This window comes from Sycon ciliatum, chromosome 2, assembly GCF_964019385.1.
Source record: "Sycon ciliatum chromosome 2, ocSycCili1.1, whole genome shotgun sequence".
NCBI lineage: Eukaryota > Metazoa > Porifera > Calcarea > Leucosolenida > Sycettidae > Sycon > Sycon ciliatum.
In genome coordinates, this window is record NC_088644.1 from 22,347,233 (window position 1) to 22,373,101 (window position 25,869).

The 25,869-nt window shown below is 46.4% G+C and overlaps 1 protein-coding gene across 1 annotated transcript; it reads right to left on the bottom strand.

Annotated features, from left to right (window-relative positions):
- Nucleotides 1–46: 46 nt before the first annotated feature.
- Nucleotides 47–25,694, bottom strand: LOC135809239 (DNA helicase MCM8-like). Its single transcript, XM_065322535.1, has 34 exons — nucleotides 25,482–25,694; nucleotides 23,267–23,311; nucleotides 21,572–21,727; nucleotides 21,290–21,381; nucleotides 21,007–21,067; nucleotides 19,463–19,551; nucleotides 15,541–15,623; nucleotides 14,956–15,011; nucleotides 14,285–14,385; nucleotides 13,516–13,557; nucleotides 12,913–12,998; nucleotides 12,389–12,477; nucleotides 12,037–12,105; nucleotides 11,658–11,833; nucleotides 11,418–11,476; nucleotides 11,084–11,114; nucleotides 10,629–10,691; nucleotides 10,204–10,272; nucleotides 9,960–10,037; nucleotides 9,604–9,676; nucleotides 9,082–9,146; nucleotides 8,712–8,755; nucleotides 8,030–8,116; nucleotides 5,431–5,464; nucleotides 4,566–4,595; nucleotides 4,351–4,406; nucleotides 4,102–4,129; nucleotides 3,475–3,627; nucleotides 2,893–2,958; nucleotides 2,586–2,678; nucleotides 2,113–2,189; nucleotides 1,423–1,597; nucleotides 881–1,007; nucleotides 47–529 (listed from the first exon to the last, which is right to left on the bottom strand). The coding sequence occupies exons 1-33, from the start codon at nucleotides 25,600–25,602 to the stop codon at nucleotides 897–899; spliced, it is 2,658 nt and encodes an 885-aa protein (XP_065178607.1). The 5' UTR covers nucleotides 25,603–25,694; the 3' UTR covers nucleotides 47–529; nucleotides 881–896.
- Between the last annotated feature and the right edge of the window lie 175 nt (nucleotides 25,695–25,869).

Genomic DNA, 25,869 nt, shown 5'->3' on the forward strand with positions numbered 1-25,869 from the left:
TGCTTGACTTTCCACAAGCCATTCCTATATAATCAACATGCTGACGTCAATTTGAGGTTCTTTCTTTGTTACACATGGCTGGAAAATCAATGATTCAGAAACGAGCGTGTGATCTGAGTCAACACTTTACTAATAGGACGGGATATAATGAGTAAGTAACTGAATAAAAGACGAATAATTAAAGTGTTGGGACTCCATATCGTATGTACATCACAGTTCACAGACACAATATAATTATTGATGTAGTCAGTGTCGATCAGTCAAGCTATTTACAAAGCTATATTACAGGTATCTAAAGTCGCAGTGGTTATGTACATACAAGCTTGCATGCATGGCACAAACTCAAAGTGGGTCTGTGGCTTAGCAATCTCAGGACCCACAAAATATACACCCACACGCGCACCCACCCACACAACACACACACACACCCACACACAAGAAAAAAACAGTGAATCCACTACAGGCATCCTACTGCAGTGTGACGAGTGCCGAGGGTTGGTGGTTGCATCCCACAAGTACTTCGAAGCACCTGTAGTAACAGACGGGGAAGATGGAACAGGAAAGTGAGTTCAAGAAAGCAACGCTAAGATGACAGCCACTGCCAGCAGAGCAACCAATATCTACAAGTACAGTGCTGGCAACTGGAATCCGACCCCTGAGTGGTGTGCTCACATCGCAAAGGCCCAACACAGGATTGTAACACTACGAAATAGAGATCGCTAGAATGTGAACGCACCGCTCAGGGGTCGGATTTCAGTTGCCAGCACTGTAGGTTGACATGGCACTGAGTCCGCAGGTGGCATACATGCATCAGTACCGGCTCAGTACATGTACACTGCACAAGAGGATGGTAAGAAAGCAGCCAGGGAACACCACTTACACATGTCGTACTGGAGTCAGGATGCGATCTGAAGCTGATACACGCGTGGTCCTTTCTTCAGCAGGAAACCCTGGTTATTCAGCGATGCAATGAGATCGTCCACTAGTCGCATGTCAACACCGATCTCCTAAGAAAAATAAGCAAAGACGTGACTCAAACAAGGAGTGCAAATGACTCAACCAGAGAGCAGGGTTGACTGACTGAGGAACTAAGTATAATAAATTATGTACTAGTAGCTGAACTTGCCCCCAAGGTGCATACAGTAAACCAATATTACATTAGTACAGTGTAATGTTGTTCTCTTGCTTTTTTCCAAACAACAACTCTCCCGGAGCTCCGGAAAGCTCCACAATATGATACCAACAGAATGTAATGGTGTGCGTGCACGAGTACAGAGTCGGTGCGTACCGACTGTCAGCACAGGCGTGGAAAGCGGTATATGTAAATGGATAGGAGCACAAACGGTGCCGCGTGCATACATGCGTGTGACAGTCCATATATGTATGTGTGAACACTACAGTCATACAGGCAAGCGCAAGTACCTGTGCAATTGTCTTGATCTGCTGCACTGAGAACAGAGCATTATAGGTCTGTTCAGAGACGCGCTGCAGCTGTGATGCCAGGCGCTTGCCCTGTGCTGTTTTGCTCATGCCAGAACCGGACTGCGAGCGTAGGCAGTCCACCGCGCCCACGCCATCTGTGTACACATCCATCATGCTACAGCACAAATATCACAGGTACACACACACAGACACACACATGTACACACAAACACTTACACACAGAGAGTAGGGTATACAGTAGGGTACCAACTCCGCATGGAAAATGAAGTGTTAGCACATTGATGTTGGACTGTGAGCCCATCCTAGCATGTATCATGTTGAGGAAAAAGCAGCACTAACTCGCTAATACTAAGAGTACATGAACCAGAGTGCTGGGCTGCACATAAGAGATGAGAAAAATCCAAGCATGTTAACAGCATTTTCCACATCAAGGTACAGTAATAAAACAATAATGATAAACCCTATGTGTCATACGAATGCGGTACACGACTGGAGTTGCCGATCTCGGCTTCCAGGACTCACAAAAAAACCTGCAGACAACAATCTCTGCAGTTCGATCTCATAAGTGGAGTTGTACACTCCAGAGTAGGTAGTTCTCTTTCTACTACCTGTTGGACGTACTTCGAAGTAAAAGTAACACATATGTACTAGTACACTCGTCAGTCGTACCTGTGATTCATGATTTGAACGACGTCCTCTGCATGACTGGCTGACACCTCTTCGCACAGTTCAATGCGTGCACGTGCCTGCAGGCGCCAGAGCATAGTCAGCACATACACGGTGACACACACACACCACCACCACCCCCCCCCCCCCCCCACACACACACATGTCCCGTACAACACACATGTCCCCATGCACCACACACACACATGCATGTATCCACAAACATGCATGCATGTCCCGTACAACACACATGTCCCCATACACCACACACACACATGCATGTATCCACAAACATGCATGCATGCCCACATACGCACATGTCAACATACACCACACGCGCAAACAGGTCCCCACACATACACCGAAAGAACACATTGCATATAAAAAGAAAACGGATGTACCATAATAATATGCTGAGGCATTGCATCAGTACAGCTCCCTTGGTTTGGTTGAATTGAGCAGCTATCAATGCTTACCTCGGAGAGCCGGATCAGCGACTCCAGTTGTCGTGCTGTGATCGGAGTACTATCCATAGAGTCATGGTTCTTACGCAGACCAAGATAGAATTTCTGTGCAGAAGAAGAATCACACGATACACACAGCACTGGCCGATAAACAATGAGCTTGTCTGGTTGCCAGTGTATGAGATACATGGATGCTAGCAGAGTAAAAGAGTCGACATTCCAAAAGGAAGACGGATGGAGAAGAGGGAAAACACTACGAATGAGACATCAGCAACAAGACAGGCAGAAAGTCAGTCTTGACTGATACACAGTGGCTTACCTGAAGGACATCCGCAGCTTCCTTGCTCAGCCGCGGCTGTACATACTTGGAGGCATAGGCGACATACTGCATGGGACAATCAGGCGAAACAAGCATTTGAAGAAAGTGAAGACAATCAGTTATGACGACTGTGGCCCTGCTGTGGGTGGGCAGAGCAATTTTACCATGACCAGTCGAGACTGGTTTGGCGCCCTAAATGGCCAGCGTCCTGAAAAAGTGCTGGGCTATGATAATCACACATTGGATTGAAATACTAGTACTAGTAGTACTTCCCCATTCTTGGATGCCATATCGCTGAATCTATGTACTAGACAGAGTTGAGCTATAGCCTGAAGTAACATACAATGGCTACCTGTTCAGTTTCCACAGAACTCCAATGAGATCCGTGGAAACTAGCACAAGGAACGTAATTTTCCACCTCCGTGGTGTCAGGGATTGGGAAGGACTCATGCCAATTGCTAGCCCACAACTGCTTCAGCTGTGATACTAGAGACGCCACCAACAAGGCACCCAAGGCTCTTCCTTGCACTCGCGCATGGGTTTATCAACAGACCGGAACCAAGCTAACAGCACTGTGCTTACCTTTCGCAGCAGTGCCGGTGGAATGGGATCGAATATCTCATTTGAGGGCAGTTTGAGTCGCTCAGACAGTGGCTTGTCAGCTTGCCACTGAGCATAGCTGCTGTCATCTCCACTGGTTGCTATGCCACCTGGGGTCTCTGGTCCAGCACCACGCTGCCCACAAAAGGACAAAGAACCAGAAACAAAACTTAGCAACTTTGTGAAGAGCATACAATGGAAGTGGGTAAACAACATTTTTCACACAGTCAGCAAGTATTCAGTTTCCTCGGAGAAGTTTTCACGAGTATACTTTCAAGCCTTCTCATCACGTGAAATACAGGAAAAACAAAGGTCCAAGAACAGTGAATTACTATACATACTTCAAAGTAGTTTTCATTAGACAATGAATGTCGTACTTTTTAATTCCTTCAGTCGCGCACTGCGTCACATCGAGCGTTCTTCTGACTGCTCTCTCATAGAACTGAACTGAGTGTGTGCATTCTCAGTGTGCTGTGAGGGGTCTGCTGCAAGGTGCTAGTCACACCACTATGGTCTTTCATTGCCAACAAGGCATAATTATGATGAGTTCACAGGCATCAGCTGTGTAACTAAACGACATGGTGCTGAACTCCTTGATGTAAAACTCACCCTGATCATACGTGGCGTGCCAGCAACGCTGAACATACCAACAGAAACAAAAGAGAACACATACACTGATAAGACAGAGTGGGATTGAGTCATTCAAGGCAATCCAACAACAAAATTTTCGCCGGGAAACTTTCTATTTGAAGTTTTGAACATCACTTGCTTTTAAAATAGTAGACAAGCTTTACAGCGATGCCCCCCCCCCCCCCCCCCCCCCCCAACACACACACACACACACACATATAATCTCACCGTCTTTGCCCAGCATGCAGTGCCATTACATGCTCTGACAGCATCCAGTCGAGCTCCTGCACAGCCACCAGTCACCAGCACACATGTACACATGTACATACACACACACGTACACACACACACACAGATGTCAGGACTCGGGAGCCAACTGAGACAGTGGAAACCCGTGAGAACAAAGCAGTATAGTATAGACATGATTGAAAATAGTACTTTACCTCATCAGGCTTGTCCAGCAATATAAACACCTATCACAACAGAAGACAGGAGAAAGAAAGACAAGACAAAGATAGAATGAGAGAGAGAGAGAGAGCAGAGCAGACAGAGACAGAGAAATAGAGAGAGAGAAATCTGAGCTCGCCAAACTTCGGAGGTGGTTAAAACTGAAGATTCTCCGCGTTCATGGATCTACACAATGCTACGCATGCAGACTACTACAAATACACGTGTTTCCAGGCATGACCAAAAAATCGTTTCTTTGTCTTCCAAGAGAAATTTCTCCAAGAACCAACAAAAAAACCGAACACAACATTAGTTAGTCCCCATGCCTCTTGTGCTTCGAGCGTTTTAGGCTGTGCTTACAAGAGAGTTTTCAACCCGGACGTCTGTACGGTTGGGAAAAAAAACTTTTGTGCCTGTGTTTACATGAGGCAGGCTTGACCCGGCAACTCCAGCTTGCTAGTTTTCACAGTCGCCCAAACAATCTTTCTGCATGCACACTTGCAACAGCAGTGATTGCAGTCAGCAGACAGATGTGAAAAATCCAACATGTTGGAGAAGGCCACAATTGCCGGCTCGTGCCACAAGATTGGATGCCGGCAGCTGGCGCCGGGTCATAGAGCACTTCACACATACGCAGTTCTGGCCACGGCGCGATAGGATCAGTAAAAGTGAATGCAACACAACAACATCACATGATATCACTCTGTGTGAACAACAGCTGCGATGCACAGGAGAAATGCCTGACTGCGGATCAATAACTCGCAAAGTATTGCCCACAGACAGTAGATAGTGTCAGAAAGTGAAGAGCCGTTGAAGTATGGAAAAGTATTCAGGGGTGTATGAGGGCATGCTGCCGCTCACCAGGTCAAATCTAGACAGCAGGGCACTACCCATCCTGTACAGCAAAAGCAATGAACACAGGGATACAAAACAAACAAACAAAACAGAACATAGACAACAGAATTATCCAACAGCTGCAGCCTGCATGTTGCGTGCATTCTAAAAGTTTACGCAACCTGAGCCTTCCAGAACCTGCAGCTTACGCAGCTCTTCTTTTCCTACATGCACCATGTAGACAATCTGAACAGCAGCACACTGAGTGAGCAGTGTGAGAACCCTTCAAATAATGGAAAAATCTATCCCTGTCCCTGCAGTGTGACCAGTAGTAGGCAACGAGCGGGTTCTGTGACAGGGGCGCCCTGCCCCAAAAATGGGGTACTATTGAAAATAATAATGTATTATGTACATGTGTGTTCGAATCTCACTTTTTTTAAATTTTAGGGGTGGGGTATTATGCCCTGACCTAGGGCATGTTCGATTGGTAAGGATCGGGATCCAGATCTCAGATCCGTCGGATCCTTCAGAGTCAACTGAACACATTATTTTGGACCTTGATTGTTGCCATGTTGACGAAGTAATAAAATGGCGCTCACAAGTCACCCAAAAGGGTGAAAGTCGTACTCATCGCGCGCGCGCGCGTCGTACAAAAAAATCAACAAGCCCTATCTCGATCCACGTATGCGTACCACAATGTGTACAAAAATGATTTTTACCCGCTATATACGCACAAAGGTCACCGTTGGATTCGGTCAACCCTGCACCCCGAGGTGGGTTGACCGGGTCCAAATCCGAAGGATCCGGATCCGGATTCGACCAATTGAAAGGGTGCGAATCCAGTGGATCCGGTGGATCGGCATCCCGATCCTACCAATCGAACATGCCCCTAGATCATGTTGCATTATGATATCTAAAATATCACCATTTGATTTTCAAATGTCATCTTTATCTCTCTTTTTTCAATTATTATATTAATGAGAACTCGGATGGAGAGCCAAGGATTATTTATAAAAAGTAAAAAGGACCAAGGAACTACAAGTTACACTATAATGTCCACTAACACCACCAGTTACGAAACAATCAGCTCATGCGATAACATTGCACGACACTGACCGACGGTACTGACGTTCTACAACTAACTGGCTAACAGCTCTAGCTCTAGCTCTAGCTGATTGTTTAGGAACTGGTGGTGTTAGGGGCCGTCCGTAAATATCGATGTTTTTTTAGAGACGATATTGGTGCGTCTGGGGGGGAGGGGGTTTGAGCCATGTGCGTCTTTTCGAGCATCAGAAAAATATCGATGTAAATATTTGAAGTTTCGCCGATCCCTGCACGCGGACGTCTAAATGGCTATACAAGAAATGTGAAACCAGCTTCCGTTCGCGGAGCTAAAACTCGCGACACAAGAACAAAATCAAAAATTGGAAGCTGTATGCCCATGGCGAATTTCAAGAGCAAAAGAATGAGCTATTGATTGTGGAAATCGGCCGAACGATGCCTGCAGGAGACCTTTTTCAAGACGTAGAGGCAGTGCGAACAAACACGGACCTACTATGGGCTAATGCAGCACAAGAAGGCTGCTGGCCACAAGTGTTCTCGAGGGCGACCAAAAAAGTCATAATGCTCTCCTTCTCAATTAGACCATATAAATACTGCAAACTTGCCATCTTGGGTTCATATTATTGACAAAAAAAGGAAAAAAATGAGCATCCAAAATATTGATTCCATGATCTAGATGTACATGTGCGTCTTCTGGGGGGAGGGGGGGTCAAGGGAGAGAAGCACCAATATCGTCTCTAAAAAAACATCGATATTTACGGACGGCCCCTTAGTGGACATTATTATATATAGTGTAACTTGTAGTTCCTTGGTCCTTTTTACTTTTTATATTAATGAGAGTTCATAGTTTTGCAGTATTTTGATCTGTAATTTCAATTTTTCGGATCATTTTCCATGACCCACCCAACGCACCTCACCACCTGAACTACGAAAGAACAATTGTACTGTCCCCATTGCTCAATATTCTCTTCAAGAAGCAGCTCTAACGACGGTAGAACATGAGAGAAAAAACTGTAGTACATCAGGAAAATCATCATCAGGACGATAACTAAAGTAGTGCAATAGGTCAGATGATCTCACTACATCAAAAGACTGACGAGGTCTCTTCCAAGGGGGTCCCTGCGCGACCTAAAGATTTTGCAGCAAGCCCTGCACAATCTTGGGATTATCAGACTGCACGGATCCCTCTATGCAGTCTGAGAATTGCCAGGTTGCACGGTCCCGCGCAATCTAGGAATCCATAGATTACATGTAGTACATGTAGATCCAAACCAGCAATCTGGGAGTTCTCGGAATGCGCGGAACATAATACACTTTGTCCTGTTGTGCTACTAATCAACACGTGCCAGTCTTAATCAAACCCATCTGAGCATACACGTGCCAGCCTCAAGCAATCCCGCCTGAGCATCCCGCCTGAGCATGCCAGGAAATGTTGCAAACACCAGCCACCAACGCGTAACCTCATCGCCCCCACATGCACACACACACACACACACACACACACACACACACACACACACACACACACACACACACACACACACACAGGAGAAAGGAGGCTTACTTGAGGTTTTCCGACACCGTCTTGGCTTTGTTATAATGCCCACCCACAGGATTGGCTGCAGCCAAAATAGATGCTCGTGCTGGCAGGCTAAGGCAAACAAGAAAGCAAGAAAACAGACAAACTGGAATCACAGCGTGGGTAACACTCCATGGCAGAAACAAAGTACACTCTACTACTACCATAAAGTACCACCAGAGCGCCCCACCATCTCACCTTTTGTGGTCGTATTGTGGAGGTGGGGTCCCGTCTGTAGGTCATACGACACGAACCTTGTACACACATTGCAAGTTGTGCAGTCAATCCGTACTCAGTTTACCTTCGAGCGGACACGAGCTCCACAAAAACTAAGGTTCTCACACCGTACAAACTTTGTTGCACTCTGCCATACGATTTTCTTTTCCCTGGCTGTAAAATCAAGGTGGGGCGCTCTCGCGGTACTTTACGGTAGTTCCAAATGTCTAAGATACACAATCATCTGTGCAACAACCGCAGCACATTGCAGGATGTTCAAACAAATTTCCTAGTAAATAATTATTGTTCAAAGTATCTTCTGGCCTAATGGCTTGCATGGATGAATGTGTTTTACATCTCTAAACAGTAATCTAATATCACAAAGCGTCGGCTATGTTCAGCCTGTGAAGTGTGGCAAAACGAAGAAACAAGACGATTTTAGATAGCTAACCTGCACACAATTCCAGCCTTGGCAATGCTGATACTTTGTTGTTCCTGTACCACACACGTACACACACGCACACACACCCCACCCCCACCCCCACACACCCACACACATACACACACATACACACACATGTGCTGGATATAGAAAACAAGACTGTATCTGACAAGCAGTTTGTGTCACAGTGCGCTGCACAGGGCCAGCAAGACGTTACAAATCGAAATGTGCATGAAAAAGATATCGGCCTCATAGCGATAAGCTTGACATTTCCAGAGGATCACTGCGGCTTAAACTGCGTACAACAAACATCAACAGGTGTGAGCAGAAAAGCCGGGAAAATCATGAAGTGTGGCTATGCTGGGCAGATGGTACTCACCATGGCCTCCAAGAGAGCTTGGTGCTGGTTACCCATCTTATCAAACTCATCGATGCAACAACAGCCTGCACAGGGAGAAGGTAAACTGTAAATCAACAAGTATTCGCCCACACCAGTGCTGTACTTACTGACGGCTGGGGTTTTTCCTCTTTTTTTCTCAACCGGACCCTTTCAAGGCAAAATTTAGTTGCAGCTGAATTTACAGATCGTATGAAACAGTCTGACAGTGCATAGACAGGAACAACGCAGGAGATTTTAGTGCGGCTGAAAAGAGAACCAGCCATTGGAGGCTGAAATTGAAACTTGCTGATAATGTGCACTGTAGTAGACTCACAGTAGAGGGTATACTAACAAACATACATGTCCATGTATCCTCACTGAGAGAGAGAGAGAGAGAGAGAGAGAGAGATAGAGAGAGAGAGAGAGAAAGAGAGAGAGAGAAACAGAGAGAGAGAGAGAGAGAGAGAGAGAGAGAGTGAGAAAGGAGAGAAAGACATGCACATCGCAGCCATCGTTGCTTACCTTGATCGGCCAAAACGAGAGCACCGGCTTCCAGCGCATAGTCTCCAGTGCCACCATCCCGACTTAGTGTCACCTGCACACACACACACACACACGCACACACACGCACACACACGCACACACACGCACACACACACACACACACACACACAATGTACTCATATGCACATGGAGAGGGGAAAAAAGGGACGTTACAGCTGGCACTGACTGAGAGCAAGGTCGACCAGACTGCCAAAACATCAGCCAGCTGCCTATGGAATACACATGCCGATGTACACACTCGGTAGCACTGACTCTCCAGTGGTAGTAAGTACGTCAAGGTTTCCCATGTAACATGAACAGAACTGTACCCTCACCGTTAAACCCGATGTAGTTGTGGTATTGCCACACACATACACGCCGCGGGGAGCGATATTTGCAACAGCCTGGAGCATCTGCACACAATGAGCAGTAAAATTCACACACACATTACAAGCAAGAACAAAGCACCCATAACAAGCAAGTGAGCATTTTCGATACCGATAAACCTTTTTCTACAGTCACAAAACATGACAATTCTATAGGGAGATGAAGCAAGCACTCCACATGATGCCACCATACCTGACTCTTTCCTAGACCAGGATCACCAACAACGAGAACATGAGGATCACCACGTACGGGAATGCGATTCTGCACAGAACACAGAAGTTGAGAGATTATTCCATGTGAATCGCACTGCAAGCAAAGAACAGCTCAATCCATTAGAGAGAGAGAGAGAGAGAGAGAGAGAGAGAGAGAGAGAGAGAGAGAGAGAGAGAGAGAGTCAGACGTTGAGAGACAAGGAGAATGGATGCAAGTCTGGATTGTAAAATATGAAGCAATACCGAAGATTCAAGATATTTTAGGGCGGCCTACTCAGAGGAACTGCAACATGCCACTGCAAACTCAACATTGGCAAGACAAGCATACACAGGGTCAAGAGAGTGCATTGAAGACCGAAATATGGCATACTGCAGAGCATGTGGAAAGCAGTGAGTCTCCTTTACCTTTTCACCGAGAAATCTCCTTGTTCCACCAAATAGGCCAAGTGCTAGACCAGCCTTTACTAACTACACACCAGTCAAAGAGAAAGAAAAAAACAGCAAATGCAAAAATGTAAGAGTGTGCTGGCAGAGGTACAGTGGCACAAACAGTACAATATCATACCATACAATACCATACCATAAAATACAATACCATACCACACTACACCACACCATACCATACTCTATCATACCACACCACACCACACAACCTCATGCAATACCACGCCATATCATACCACACCACACCCACCATGCCACACCACAGCAGCCGTCAAAGCACACATGTACACTGAGTGAAAATGCTTGAAGTAACAATGCAACACACGGACAAATGTGTCTGATCGGCAACCTGATAAAAAAGACAGGATTTGATCGCAATGAAAACCAAATGGGCATTATACTTAGCACCATCTTACCTCATGTCCATAGATTGAAGGACATAATGAACTACGCAACACAACAGCACAACAACAGAGCAAACATGACACGGATCAGTAAAATTAGGAAAAAAGGCAGCAAAGTCGTCATGCAAACTAGCCATGTCCAACATATACAGTGGGGGGAAACGGTCATTCTACGCCTTCATTCTTTCTGAGAGCAGGAGTACGTTTGGTTAGCTCTGCCACGAGATTCTAGGCTAGATATTAATGGCGCTGTGTCCTATTTGAGGAATTATTTCCCCGTAGGAGCAACCGGAAGTTGGCCACATAGCTCGCCTATGCCCCTATCAGGATGATGACACATGCTTACTTGATGATCAGGCGGAAGAGATGATCCTCTTCTTGAATCTTTTGTATGGCGTACAGATCCTATAAGAAAGCGAGGAACACAGCCGTAAACACAGACTGCATTTCATCAGAACCCAATGGCAGGAATACCAAAACGCAATGCTTACCAAAATCTTGAATGTGATAACATCAACATCATCACTCGTACATGCACAAGACATTAGAAGAAAAATGAAAACGGCGAATGCATATCGAATGCTACCTTTGCTGAGAACTGAACATGTGGACCGTTGGCACTGGCTGGATCAGTTGCATTGTCACCTGTACCAGCACTATTGCTGCCACCATTGCTACCAGCAGTAGCTTTACTGTTGCTGATTGAGTTGGCTTCAAGGTAGATGAGGAAAGTGCACTTGTCCTTGTTGAAACGACCGCGTGCTACACAAAGACAATACACACACACACACACACACACCACACACATTCCACCCTCCTCATTGAACGCCCTTGTAAGAGAGAGAGAGAGAGAGAGAGAGAGAGAGAGAGAGAGAGAGAGAGAGAGAGAGAGAGAGAGAGAGAGAGAGAGAGAGGGCTTTACTTTGGAAAGAATACCGGGCTAATAACGCTGCACAAAGATTTACCTTCATCTGTCCCGGATGCTTTCACAATAGCGGCGACTGTTACGACATCTCCAGGAACACAGGAATCCACTAGCAATGAACACATCAAAAGGAGAAAAGCATGTAACTCCCAAATACATGTAAAGAGCCCAACTTTAGTCAGGTTCAAATGTAGGGCAAGCTTTATAAAGAAGACAAGGATTGTCAACACCGCCACAAAGAGCAAATGAGAGAGAGTGTGTGTGTGAGCGCGTGTGTGTGTGTATGTGTGCATATGTATGTTTGCACGTATTCGTGCGTTTGAGAAAGAAAGAGAGAGAATATTACAGACTGCAATATTATAGGTGACAATCTCTCACAACAGAGTGCTTACCCATGTCCGACGTGAGCTCCACTTCCACTGTGCGTGGAATTCTGCCAGCCTCGCGCTGCTCCTCGCCAAGATCATTACATTCTTGCAGCCTACGAGACACAGTATAGTGTGTATCAGCAGCAGTAACCAGGAACACTAAACTCCAAGTAGTGTGCACCAAACTAGGAATGAAAGGAAACATGTTGGCCACCTACAGGGTGAACAATTAGCATGTTCTTTGACCAATAGTGTGCATTCTCTAGTTCTTTGACCAATAGTGCATTCTCTAGTTCTTTGACCAATAGTGCATTCTCTAGTTCTCTATAGTACTACATGTATATCACAATCACTAAGTATTATGATGCACACAGATAGAATCACAACACACACACACACACACACACACACACACACAGACACACACACACACACACGCACGCACAGACACACACACACAGACACACAGACACACAGACACACAGACACACACGCACACACACACACAGCTGGGCGTGGGATGATCTGACCTAAAGTGCATCACTTACTTGATGGACTGCCAATCGGTGGTCTGTGTTTGTGGACTGCTACGCAACGGGTTGAACACTTTGGCCCGACATCCATCACCAGGACACTGGAACAGACAAATGAAGATGACAGCAGACGCGGCAGCAGCTATTACAGCAAAGAGTAGCAGTGATTTACATCGGGATCTGCCCTAAAGAGTCGCGCACGAAAATACACATCTGATAAACCGCATCTGCCATTGTCATATACAGTACAGAACAAGCAGATTGTATGTGCCGGCAATACAACAGCTTATGAGGAGGTTGCGCGAACTACAAAACAAACAAAAGAGCTTGCGCTAAAGGTTCTTGCTCAACAATATCTCAGCGATCTTAGATCTACGGCCGGGGGCACGATGATGGTGATGGGGATGTAAATTTCAGGATTCTGCTATCGAGTGCGGACTTGCCGATGTCGCCAGGTCTGAGATGACTGTCTTAGAGTCCCGAGGATCATGTGCAAGGCAACACGTGTCACATGACCGTGTGACGAATCACAGCTGCGTTGCTTTCATTTCATAGCCCGTTCATCGTTTCCAATGAGCACAACAGTATGCCAAAGAACAATAGATCAAAGACTCTGACCTGAGAAGGCTGCATGTACTTTCCATCAGGCAACACAAGTGTCTGCAACACAAATAAACATCAAGAAACACACACAAGACTGGAACACCGATAATGATTTCAATGTCCAGAGCATTCAATCAGTGCTACCGCATTTATACTTCTGTCAATAACTCGGTATTGATCGCTGGCAATAATAGATGGCAAGAAACAGATTCCCTTGCATAGCAGTGTGCACCAAACCATGCTGCTGCAGAATCCCCCTCCCCCCCCCCCCCCCCCCCCACACACACACATCATACACACCCTTCAGTGTAGAATCTAGATTGTACATTTACCGGACATACAACACATGCACACCAGTACATGACCATGTGCATAAAGAGACAGTACTACAGAGAAGTAAAAAAATAATGCACAGGATTCGAGGCCATGTAGGCCAGGAACTAACACTCCACGGCTTCTAGTATGAGGCATCACCACACCATTACAGAATGAGACATAACGTTCCAGGTCCTAAACCGTGGAGGAGGATATAATAGATTGTATTCACCAACCACTGGTCAAAGACTGAAATCTCATTCGCTGCATAGGTCTTACTTCCAGTACCTTGTGCAATGTCACAAGTTCCCAATTGACTTTGGGCCGTATCCCGAAAGGAAAAATCCTTTCGCTGCCCAGCAAGACCTGATCCTGGTCCCCTCCCCTATTTAAAAAATCCCAACCATAGTCTAGGACAAACCCATGGTGATGTTGGATTCAGTGCAAATTCACTCAATGTGTAACGCACCTGTTCAGCTGCACAGCTGTTGCACTGGAATGTCAGTCGTGTCACCAGTGGCTTGACATTACCCACACGAACGACAGTGCCGCGCACAGACACAAATTTGCCTGCACACAGAATGCGGGCACACAGCACCCACACACACACAGCACCCACATACCGGTACACACAGCACCCATATACATAGCACCCACATAGACATAGCAGGAAGGCATGGAGAGAATGATCAACTCAGGAAGATAAGGTAAAAGTTGTGCCATGCTACCCGACTTGTCAGATGCAAGGACAATGCCATAATATGCAATCAGAAAGAGAAAATTCAACCAGGCACCATCATTCTGCATCATATTTCTTCCCGGAGTTTCAAGCCAAACAACTGAAGAGACAAATCAAACATAGCATACCACCAAAACGCCAACATGCCTGCTGCAATTCTGCTGTTTGACAAGTTGCTCAAGACCAACATCAACAAATACGGTCTCTTCTCATGACAAACCGGAGAAGCGATCGGCTGCGACGGTCACGAAGATATTGAGCCTTTCGTGATCCGCTTGTGGATCTTGCATCACGGCAGGTGCCATATTGATTGTGCAACCCTAGGCCCTTCTCTGTGCGATTTTAGGGAGAGTTTCGGTGGTAAGAAACGGTCCTATTCCAACTGAAATGATGAGACTCACCGTACTGTGGTGCTTTTAGAATCTTGAGTGGTGTCAGTGGCTCAAAGTGTAAGATTCTGTCAGCATGGAAAAACATTAACAAAAGGACCCGAGCATTAACAATGGGAACAAGCAACTAGCAATCCAACAACAGCAAACAAACTACCGTAAAGTCTTGTATAAAAGCCGCACTTGAATAGAAGCCGCCCTCGAATAGAAGCCGCAAATTTGGGCCCATCAAATCACACATAAGCCTGGTTTGGTGTTGAGTCTGTTGACATACAAAGAAATACCTGTCTTGTATAGAAGCCTGTCTCATATAGAAGCCTGCAAAATTTCACTAAGAAAGTCATAGAAGCCGCGGCTTTTATACAAGACTTTACGGTATGTGAGAATTTGAAACAAAAACAAAGAAGGTTGATAAGAGCAATACACTGTCCTCAAAAATGACGTTTTACGTGAAAGCCATCAAACTCGGCAGTGGTACATATCTTAACACAAAAACCAGGGTCATGTGCCACAAATAGTACCCATCTTCAATAACGGGCGTGTATTCCAGACAGACTTCACACCAGGGGTATACATGTGGAGAAGACAGTACCGTACCGGACAGCAATCTGAGGAACACCAGCAGGTGGTGACCCTGAAGCGGTTGCTGCTGCTGCCGCTGCTTGTGCCTCGACCAGAACCTAATCATAGAAAGAGACGCACACACACACGTGCATACACACACACACAAGCATGCATGCATGCATGCATGCACACGCACACACACACACGCGCACGCACGCGCGCACGCACACACAATGTCTGTTGTATTTTCATGACAGTCTTCAAAGAGTACAAGGAGACTATAGACTATCTTCCACGTTGAACCGTTGTGAGGGGCAACCAATGATGCGCACATTGTTTGGTTGGCAAAAGCCGCGAAATGGCACTGGCCTGCAGCTGCTGGCCAAACACACAACAAAAGTACAAGTTAGTTGAGAAGTTGAGTTGTAGTTTGTCATTTCAAATTTGAAATATACCTGTCAGGCCCGTCGCACCGACTTTGGAGGTGGGGCGGCCATGGAAGGGGGGTCCGGGTCCTCCCCGGGAAAAAATTTCAAAAATTGAAGCCAATTGCAAGCATTTCCGGGTATTTGGTGCCATTTCAGTGTGCGGTAACTACAATGAAAGTCTTTTTGATTCTGCAGCAAACGAAGAAGACGCTACGCTACGATCGGGGACAAACATTACCCTCCCCCGGGAAAAAATTCAAAAATTGAAGCCAATTGCAAGCATTTCCAGGCATTTGGTGCCATTTCAGTGTAACTGCAATGAAAGACTTTTTCTGCAACAAACCACGATCGGGGACAAGGATTTGTCACGTTTGCGCTAAGCTGCGATCATTGTGCTTTGTTGTAATGTGCTCCAAAAAAACAACAAAAAAACGGCCGAAAAAGTGGGGCGGCCTCAGCCGCCCCGGCTGTGACGGCCTTGCCTGTACCGGTACTTTTAGTGTGCTCTTGGCAGTGTTGGTTATTATTATATTCACGGAGAAGGTGGAGAGCCCATGTGCATTTTGTATTTTCACGGAGATCTGGAGAAGACGTAGAGCCCGAACTTGCCAGTTTAAATAGTTTTACTTTCTTTCTGCATGTCAGGATGAATGACAGTTTTGTGTAGTGTTGTTGGATGCTCCAATCGTCACTCTGCTGGCTCGAGCATCGAGTTTTGAACGACAAAGTCGACAATGGATCGTGTCCCTACGAAGGCAGAATACATATGGAACGTCGTGGCAGCCATCACAGCATCATCGTGTTTGCTCTGATCACTTCGTGTCGGGACAAAAAAAAACGATGACCCCCTGCATCCTGCGTCTATCTCTCGGTTGACCAAGGTAGGCTAGCTTGACGTTTTGTTCATGTTTGAATTTTCATCTTTGTTCTTATGGAATACTGTAGAACACGTTATTTTCAGGACGAGAGAGCTTGGAAGCTCAGGGCCCTACGCTATGCTTTTTTGCCTTGATGACCTAGGCAAAAAAAAGCATAGGGATGTTATAATTTTTTCATTTCTCCTATTTTTTTCAAGACATATTATTAAACCTGGGATTCGAACCTGCACTATCGCCCTGCATGCATCCCCGATACACTTCGCATACATACTAATTCTTCCAAGTTGCTTCACGTTATGATCTTGCATTTGAAAGCCCTATTTGAATATTGTGGCCAGCTGTTTGTGGCCAGCCGTCTTTGATGGTACGGTACGGGACAGGTACGGTCGAGGGTAATACGACAACGTCTACCACCTTGATGACCTAGGCAAAAAAGCATAGGGATGTTATAAATTTTTCAATTCTCCTATTTTTTTAGGCATAACCTGGGATTCGAACCCGCACAATCGCCCTACATGCATTACCCGACACACTTCGCATTCATACTCATTCTTCCAAGTTGCTTCACGTTACGATCTTGCATTTGAAAGCCCTATTTGAATATTGTGGCCAGCTGTTTGTGGCCAGCTGTCTTTGATGGTACGGTACGGGACAGATACGGGATAGCGCCAGGCGTGACACACACAAACAAACAAACACCAAATTAAAGCTGTGTGGACCCTGGCTAGCGCCAGACGTTACTGAAGTAACGTCTTCTGCATAGCTACGGGAATAAATTTAATTTTGGTGGGACCATGCACCTAAATTTAGATTACACGTAAAGGCATTAGAGTATGCACTGTACATGTATGTGACGGGAATGCCAGTCACCTAATTCTACATTACAACTGAAACCTGTCAGGTCACCGACACCGACATTTTAATACACCTAAATTAACTTCATGTTTATCTCCTCATTCTCCTGTGCTCTGCAGGAACTCAAACTGAGTTCCTACTCCTATCACCCCCCCCCCCCCCCCCCATGGTTCCTATCCGATTCCTACGATGGACGAGCTCTTGGCCAAGAACAGCGAGTTACAAGCTAAGGTTGCGCACCTCGAGCAGCAAGTGCTGTCCTTCTCTTTCAGTGTTACCAAGTGGCCTCTACCCCCATGCGTATTGGCCAGTGCCATTTTGCAGAATTTTTCAGAGGTTTCCGTACTCGTTTTTCAGGTCAACATTTTGACTGATTTAGTTCAACTGTAAAGGCTACGCACAAATTCAGTACAATTTTCAACTTCACTAGGTTATAACCGTCTGTTCTACTTCGCTTGATTTTCACAATCTAGGGCTCGTTGGAAAGCTCTAGGCAGGAGCAACGCCAGGATGCCAAGCACCATTATGAAGCCGCCACAAATCAGGCGCCGTAACACAGCAAAGTCGTCTCCAAGCCTAATATGCAAGCAAATCGTCCCATCAACACCATTCGACTCTCCTTCATCGCAGAACGCTCAAAATTGTTCGAGATGATTCAAACTTCAGCCGGCTACGTCATTGTAAAGTGCTCAATTGCTCAAAGGGCACGCAAAAAAAGGACCCCCCCCCCCCCCCCTCAAAAACAATGGCGAAGAGTTCGATGAAAAATTTGTTTTTGCCAAGGTAAGAATACCTGAATACGGCGCGCGATATCTCTGGAGTCGGACGTCGCTTCAGCGATTGTTGCATTGGGCGGCTTGGAGTTTTTGCTACCGCGTAGACCCTTCGATTGTTGACTTTGCACACGAAACGATGAAGTTATGATGGTTTTAGTAATCGATCATATACATGATCGTTTGCGGGATATTCGGTTGAAATCCGTACTGCGGACAAAACTTCGTTTTTCCGTAAAAATACGGACAAATACGGGCGGGCGGTTGGCAACACTGCTCTTTCCTGGATGGAAAAGATGCGTTGACGCGTTTTTATACTGGATTCCCCACCTTCGCCTCCCTGCAGTCTTTTACTGCATAGTTGGAGCCAAAGGCTGCGCAACTGAGGAGCTGGAATGGAAACTCAACAGTAGCAGCCGAAACATCCAGTGGTCCTCGCCCGTGGAAGAATGTGTCGTGTGGTGATCAACTGCTGTCCGTTGTTGTGCGTCTTAGGCTCAGTGTGCCAGCCTTGGATATATGCACGCGCATGGGATTGGCCGAGTCCACTTACAGCAGGCTGTTCGCGACATGGATTCCTTTCCTTGCTCTCGAGCTGAAACTGTCATTTCCGTTCCTATCGCGTAGACTGATCGACTCGTGGATGCCCCGGTCGTTCAGAAGCCGATATCCGAACGTCCGGAACATAATCGACTGCTTCGAAATCCAGTGCCAGAGACCATTAGGCCTGATGAACCAGTCGTTAACGTACAGCGACTACAAGAGTCGCAATACGTTCAAGGTACTGTTGGGCTGTACACCAACCGGCTTGGTATCCTTTGTCTCTGAAGCCCACGGAGGGGGGGGGGGGGGGGGGGGCATATCTGACAAAGACATTACCATGCGGTCTGGTCTTGTGAAGCTTCTGGACAAGGGCGATATGATCATGGCTGACAGAGGCTTCGACATCCAAGAAGCAGTGGCAGAGTGGTCGCTAAAACCAGGTTTTACTGTATATTCAAATGGTAAGGCTCAGTCTTACCTGATGCACTGCTACTCCCATTGCAGCTAGGACAGGTGACGGCTGCTCCTTTAAATCGCTCAGGAAATCCGGCAGCTTCTGGTTCAGACCTATTCATTAAGAGCAAAAGAAAAAAAGGATAAATCAAAAAAGAAAACTCGTCACAACAACACCAGAATTCCACCAGTGCAAAGTGCTCCCCAAGTGGTTGAATTACACGCTAAGTTCTTCCCAGTAACTGCTCCCATCAATGGCACTATCCCCAGGCTACGCAGATATGTAATCTCGGGCGATGCTACGACCGTGTTTACCACCAAAGTGCAGCTATAGTTAGCAGAGACACGTGGGCATAGCAGAATCGGCAACAGCAGTTGCATTTAGTTGGACGTTTCAAGCACTTCACATTGAAAACTAGCCAGCTTGAAGACAAGCAGCGTCTGGTTGGTGCGAAGGAAGTGAAGCACGTTGTTCACTGCCCAACAAGGTGGAACAGCATCTATCCGATGTTTGATCATCTTGTCCAGCTCAAAGTGCCGGTGCAGCTGGTCCTTGCAGATATGCCAGACAAAGACGGGCGCCAACTGGACTTGTCCACCGACCAGTGGGCCACAGTGGAACATCTCATTGATTTCCTGAGGTCAGTGGACCAGGTGATCTTTGGACGGTGAGAACTATTCGACCCTGTCCTGGTTTCTTCCCAGTTGACAGCACTGAAGTCACATTGCCAGACAAGAGAAGATGATGATCTGCCGGTGTTGGCATGTGTAAAGCAGGAAGTTGCTGACAGTATTACCCAGCGTTTCCATTTGGACAATGTGGATACCAACAACGAGTCGGTGCATGCTGCAGCTTTGGACCCTCAGTTTCAGGCTCTAAAATTTCTCGACCCGGAGCAGCAGCGTGAAGCGAAGCAAGCTGTAATAAGTTATGAAAGTGTTGGCTGATGTGAATGTACAGTCATTTGCCGGTTTTGACAGCCGGAATTCGTTAACATGTCACCTCGCTAACCAACAAAAAACCAGGAGATTATAAAATGTTCCTCTACCCCTCTCCTCCATGCGCTCTTCAGCCAACTAGCTGATACCCACGGTAGCCATTACATACATCAAAAATTCCAACAGCGAAGGGTTACGGCTACTGATACTGATGTCACTTATAGAGAATCAGGAGATCGTTAATTTTTATTGACGTTAAAATTCGTGGTCTTACTGTATCATACGCATTGGCAATGTTCTTGGAAAGGTCAATGACTGCTAAAGGGTACCTGATAACCCACCTATTGAGCCAGGTGCCCGCTTGTTAGCTTTTAAAAGGGTAACCGTTTCCCCACTAGAGCTTTAATGTGCTCTTCCAATGTCCATGCAACATTGCAGATATTCGAACTTAGCTTTGCAAACAGCTCAATAGCTCCCCACGATCGGTGCATGTCAATGTCAAAGCAAATAGCTGTATGAGTCAATATTGGCTGTATGTGAGTGCAAATAGCTGTATGAGTCAATATTGGCTGTATGTGAGTGCAAATAGCTGTATGAGTCAATATTGGCTGTATGTGAGTATGCACTTACTAGGATCATCCTGCAGCGTTGTGAAGTCAACACCAATCGATCCTTGCAGCTCAATAGCTTCCTGCAGCCAGACAGGGCATATACACCAGGCCAAAGAGCAACAAAGAGCAACGATGGAATCAGGCTCGGAGATATCACTCTGTGATTTAGTCTGTTCAATCAACTGTAGCTTCAAATCTGATTACAGTGGCTAGAGACTGCCACGACTCCAGCATAACCCCAACGCACAGAAGAAAAGACCAAAATAGAAAATCTTCAGGTTCCATATGGTAGTCTGACATACTCGGGTTTCTGGAGTCCACGTCCGTGCCAGCTTGCGAAAGTACTCAGCGAAGACTGCAGAGCGCTTCCCTGCTAGCGAAGTTGGGCTGAACGCTAGAGCAACACAGCAGACACATCATGACAAAGAACATGACTCGCATGGGTCGAAAATGCAACAGACACAGCTATCAGTTGTACGTGTAAGTGAGCTTGCATGCACAAGTGCACTAGAGATGGGCGGCATAGAACAGCTATGCATGGAGCAGCATTGCACCTGTAGACATTCTAAAATTCCAACACCTACCATCAGTAGGGAAGTAGAGTGACCAGCCGGCGTACGGACAGTTGACAAGGGTTGTTTGCACTCGCCTGGCTTGTGACTGAGAACTGACAATCGAACCCTCGGCATAAGCATTTGCGCCAGTGGCGCTCTGTGTAGAGCCACCACGACCATAACCTCCTGCAGAGAAAGCAGAGAGCACACAGTTTGATAATTGGCATCTTGTCTTGCCAAAATTTTCATCTGTTCATTCATAGCAGTATACTTTGTTGTGTCTTATCCGAACTTAGGAGAAGGAATTTGAAGACTCGCGTTTTGACCCATAAAACCGACACACAGAGGTCCGTGGGGTGAAAACGGATTCCTTCGTGACAAAAAACGCAAAAGCTCCGGTTTGGCCTTTATCGCGTTTTGAAGTGAAGCCCTTCACATATACATGACAAATGGTCAATGTGGCTGATACAGTGCGTATCGGTTATAGTGTGGTCGTGTAAAGGAATATACTGCCTACAAGAATGAACTCTCACGTTTTCATAATCATAACATGGGTTTCAAGTGCACATTTATTCTTACAAGCAATTTTATCGCATAGAAGAAAATATCGGTCCTAAGAATGGACTTTGCGTAGCGAAACATGCCAGATTAGTACAAAGTGTATCGCCTGTAGTAATAACGTCTGTTCAATGCAGTTGTGATCTGACTCGCGTTGCGTCGTAGTGCTGCAGGTTCAACTGTTGTTGGCCATTTCGCATAGCCACATACATAGTAAGCCTCCTGACTATGACCAGCCGCATGCACAGTAGCACTACATTGCATGCACGGTGGTCTTCCCGTCCCTCCACACATGCATATGATATGTCACACTTGATTTATCGTGTGTAAGAAATATCGGAAACATTTTAACTTAAAGAATAGAAAGTCGTTTTTCAAACACCTACGCTATAACCGATACCTACTGTACATTGAATCAGCCACATTGACCATTTCACCCATAGTTGATTTATACAAGCATACACTCCACTGCCTAAAACCCCAAGAGCATGACTTCAAACGACTGTTGTGTAGCTACAGTAGTGGTAGTGGTAGAGGTAGTAGTATTAGTACTACGTACACGCGTGATGTAATGACCTGGCTTATGTGCATGCTTAGTAGAGAAAGCGCATCTTTCTCTGCTGTTGTTGCGAGGAACTACTTCCTGCTGGATGACACCTAACCGAGTATGTCGAGAACAAGATGTATAACTAAGGAAACATGTAGCTTGTGTGTATTGAAGGACACAACAAATTGGCGGCCAAGATGGCAAGACGCCCTAGGAGTTAATGTTTGGTCGCAACGTACGTACACGGTTCGGTGTGTTACGTCCATGGGAAGTGTGTATTAAAGCAAGTCAAGGTTTATGACGGTAACCTAGACAAGAGCAGTTTTTCTGTGGGAGACATGGTGTATGCTTTGAATTTCGAGCGAGGAAATGTCCCCCCCCCCCCCCCCCCCCCCCCCCGGAATGCAGGCTCCACTCACAATAGAGCAATATACTCTGGGATTTGATCACCATGATAATTATGACTATTGATGGAGCCCTATTTAAAATATTTGGGTGGATTGTAGCTTTTCAACGCTGTCTCGCAACACTATAAATAATACACAAACAGGCAGTGCATGTACCTCTCAAGCACAACGTCCCTCCACCGATCAACTACCCAATCGAGAAGGATGGCTTACCTCTGGCATAGCCACCGCCCTGCCCTCTACCACGACCTCGCCAACCTACAATTGAACAGCAATCCAAATACATGTACCGCACAGCACAGACACCAAAGGTGGCCAGTATTGGGGTAATGGCGGAGATGATAAGAACAGGTCACCGGTACGCACCAAAACTATGTATTCTATGTCCAGGTGATACTGATGTGTCTACATGATCTCATTGACAGAACATGTACACGCACATGCAGCAGGGAGAGGGTAAAATGTATAGGCATTAGGCAGTATAAACTAATTTTCACTCCCTCCCTGCTGTAAGACCAAGGTGTATTCGGCGGTGTTGAGGGCTCTTCATTCAGTGCGGTACCCCACATGTGCACTGCACCACTGCATGTCCATGTAACTGCAATTAGTACCTCTGACTACCAGTAGGCTAACAGTTATCCAATCGGTGTGATCATCTTTTTAGCAGTAGGACAGTGACCGATTTGCATTGCGAACTAGCAAACGAAAGTCTTCAGCCCACGGGTGCCAAAAGCAAAATTATAGTTTCTATGTGTAAATGTACCTTCATTTCTGTACTAGCAAGAACCCACGGTTCATATGTTGTTACGGCTATGGACTCTTCTCGGCCTTGATACAGGTCAAGTCTGGAAAACAAGACAACCTATATGCATGGTCCCTCGCCTTACTGGCCGTGTTCGCACACACTGAGAACACCTAGCATCAGGGGAGACAACACGAACTTGAGGCTTGAGGCACGATTTATGCATGCTAGCATCTGGCATCGCTGGTCTGGGCTGCGTTTGGGATCAGCAGGTCAAAGCCATGACCGCAGCTGCGAGCTTCATAGATTACGAAACACGTGGAACGTCCAAATCCGGGGTCGAACGTACATGTTTCGGGTACCATGGTCTCTTGCCGCCTCCCTAGATGCTATGAATGATTCCCTGGTGCACATGAAAATCTGTGTGGGATGAGTGTAATGCCACTAATGGTACAGGGCGTGTACAGAATACGTCTCGTGGCAATGTCTGTCTGAGCGGCCCGAGTGCCGCTCACACATGATCATTTGATTACATGTTACATGTACTGTATATCCAAACAAGCCAGGGCCACGCACACACACACACACACACCCGCACGCATGTGCACCCACACACCCACACACACACACGCACACACATGTGTGCACACCCGCACACATACGCAATAAAGGGTGCTGCATCCTGACTTTGCCAAATGTACCACATCACTATGTGAAGTCCAACGCCTTAGCAAGGCTCCGGAATAAGAGTTTAGATGATAATTATCATAATTATATCATCTAAACTTTCATCTAGACTTTTATATTTAATACTGGATGATAACAAGATTACATCATTGAACGACGTTGTGAGCACAATTATATGCACTTGTGTACTTAGTCTTGGTGACTAATACCAAGAGTATATAACCCCCCAAGAGTGTGCAACTCTGCATATGGGGTCTCCGACGGCGAAAACTCACATCACGTGTCTCAGATACCTTTGTACTACGTACAAACGTAGGATAGCGTGCGCGCAATCCGAAAATCTGCCGTGATCATGCTGGGGATTTGCATACGCGCAGTGAGTTTCTGTCAGAGTGCTTTTTTTAGTACTCCACTGCTCGCTAAAAACGGGCTGGAAACGTACAACTGCGACACTGCACCACGTGATGTGAGCTTTCGCCGTCGGCTTACCCCATAGAAAGGGTATCAGGAGTTGCACACTCTTGGGGGGTTATATACTTTTGCTAATCAGGCGCGTAGCACCGCCATTGGTGGTGGTCCGGCCAGGGGGGGGGGGGGGGGGGCTGCGGGGGGATGTCCCCGTGGTATTTTTTTGGAAATTAGGGTGCAAAATCCTGCATTCTGGGCACTTTTGGCATTGTTTTCCTATGGTGGTTGTGGTCGGGCGACAACGTGGTCCGGCCAAAGCCGGACCGGCCGGAGCGGCTGCTATGCCCCTGCTAATACGTGATTGATCATGATAGGAGCAATTTTCCAACTACATGTACATGTGATACGTATGAAATGCGCAGTGGATGATGCGAAAACGCCGGTTGACATGATGCAGTAAGCACCTCCCTGATCCTGGATTTTACGAAGACTCCAACTGCACGAGTTCCACATACATGTACATCTACATGTACGTCATTTTAAATTGTTGAACTCCACGTGTAGATTTACAATTATTTACATGAATCTTACCTCCTCTCCATGAGCCACGGTTCCATCGGCCCCCGCCACCACCACGAGCAGGCCCAGAATCAGTCCCGCCTGCCCCTGTACTGGCCCCTCTCGCCACAAAGCCTCCCCGTCTTCCTTGCATTCTGCATACTCGAAGACAACATAGTCATTTCACAAACCTTTGTTGTGCAGCTGCCTGTTCCCAAGCTTGGAAGTCATATCAGCACGACAGCAGATCGGGGAGTTTGCTTCAAAACACCCGCGACTCGGCGCTTTTTTTCCAAACCAGGTTTCGACGTCATAAAGATGTGGCCACATGACATCGTCCTGAAAATCACGTGATCATGGGACCTTTCCTACAACAAGGATGCGCTGCGCTGATAATGAGCACATAGTTACATAGACTCAT

What these genes read in the sequence shown, in the direction of transcription:
- LOC135809239 (XM_065322535.1), bottom strand. Translation starts at nt 25,602, where the DNA reads ATGCAAGGAAGACGGGGAGGCTTTGTGGCGAGAGGGGCCAGTACAGGG. An exon ending in TGGGAGTAGCAGTGCATCAG is followed by an intron (nt 15,624 to 19,462) that starts GTAAGACTGAGC and finishes TTCTATGATTAG; the next exon opens with GTTCTGGTCGAGGCACAAGC. An exon ending in TCTAAAAGCACCACAGTACG is followed by an intron (nt 14,386 to 14,955) that starts GTGAGTCTCATC and finishes TTCTGTGTGCAG; the next exon opens with GCAAATTTGTGTCTGTGCGC.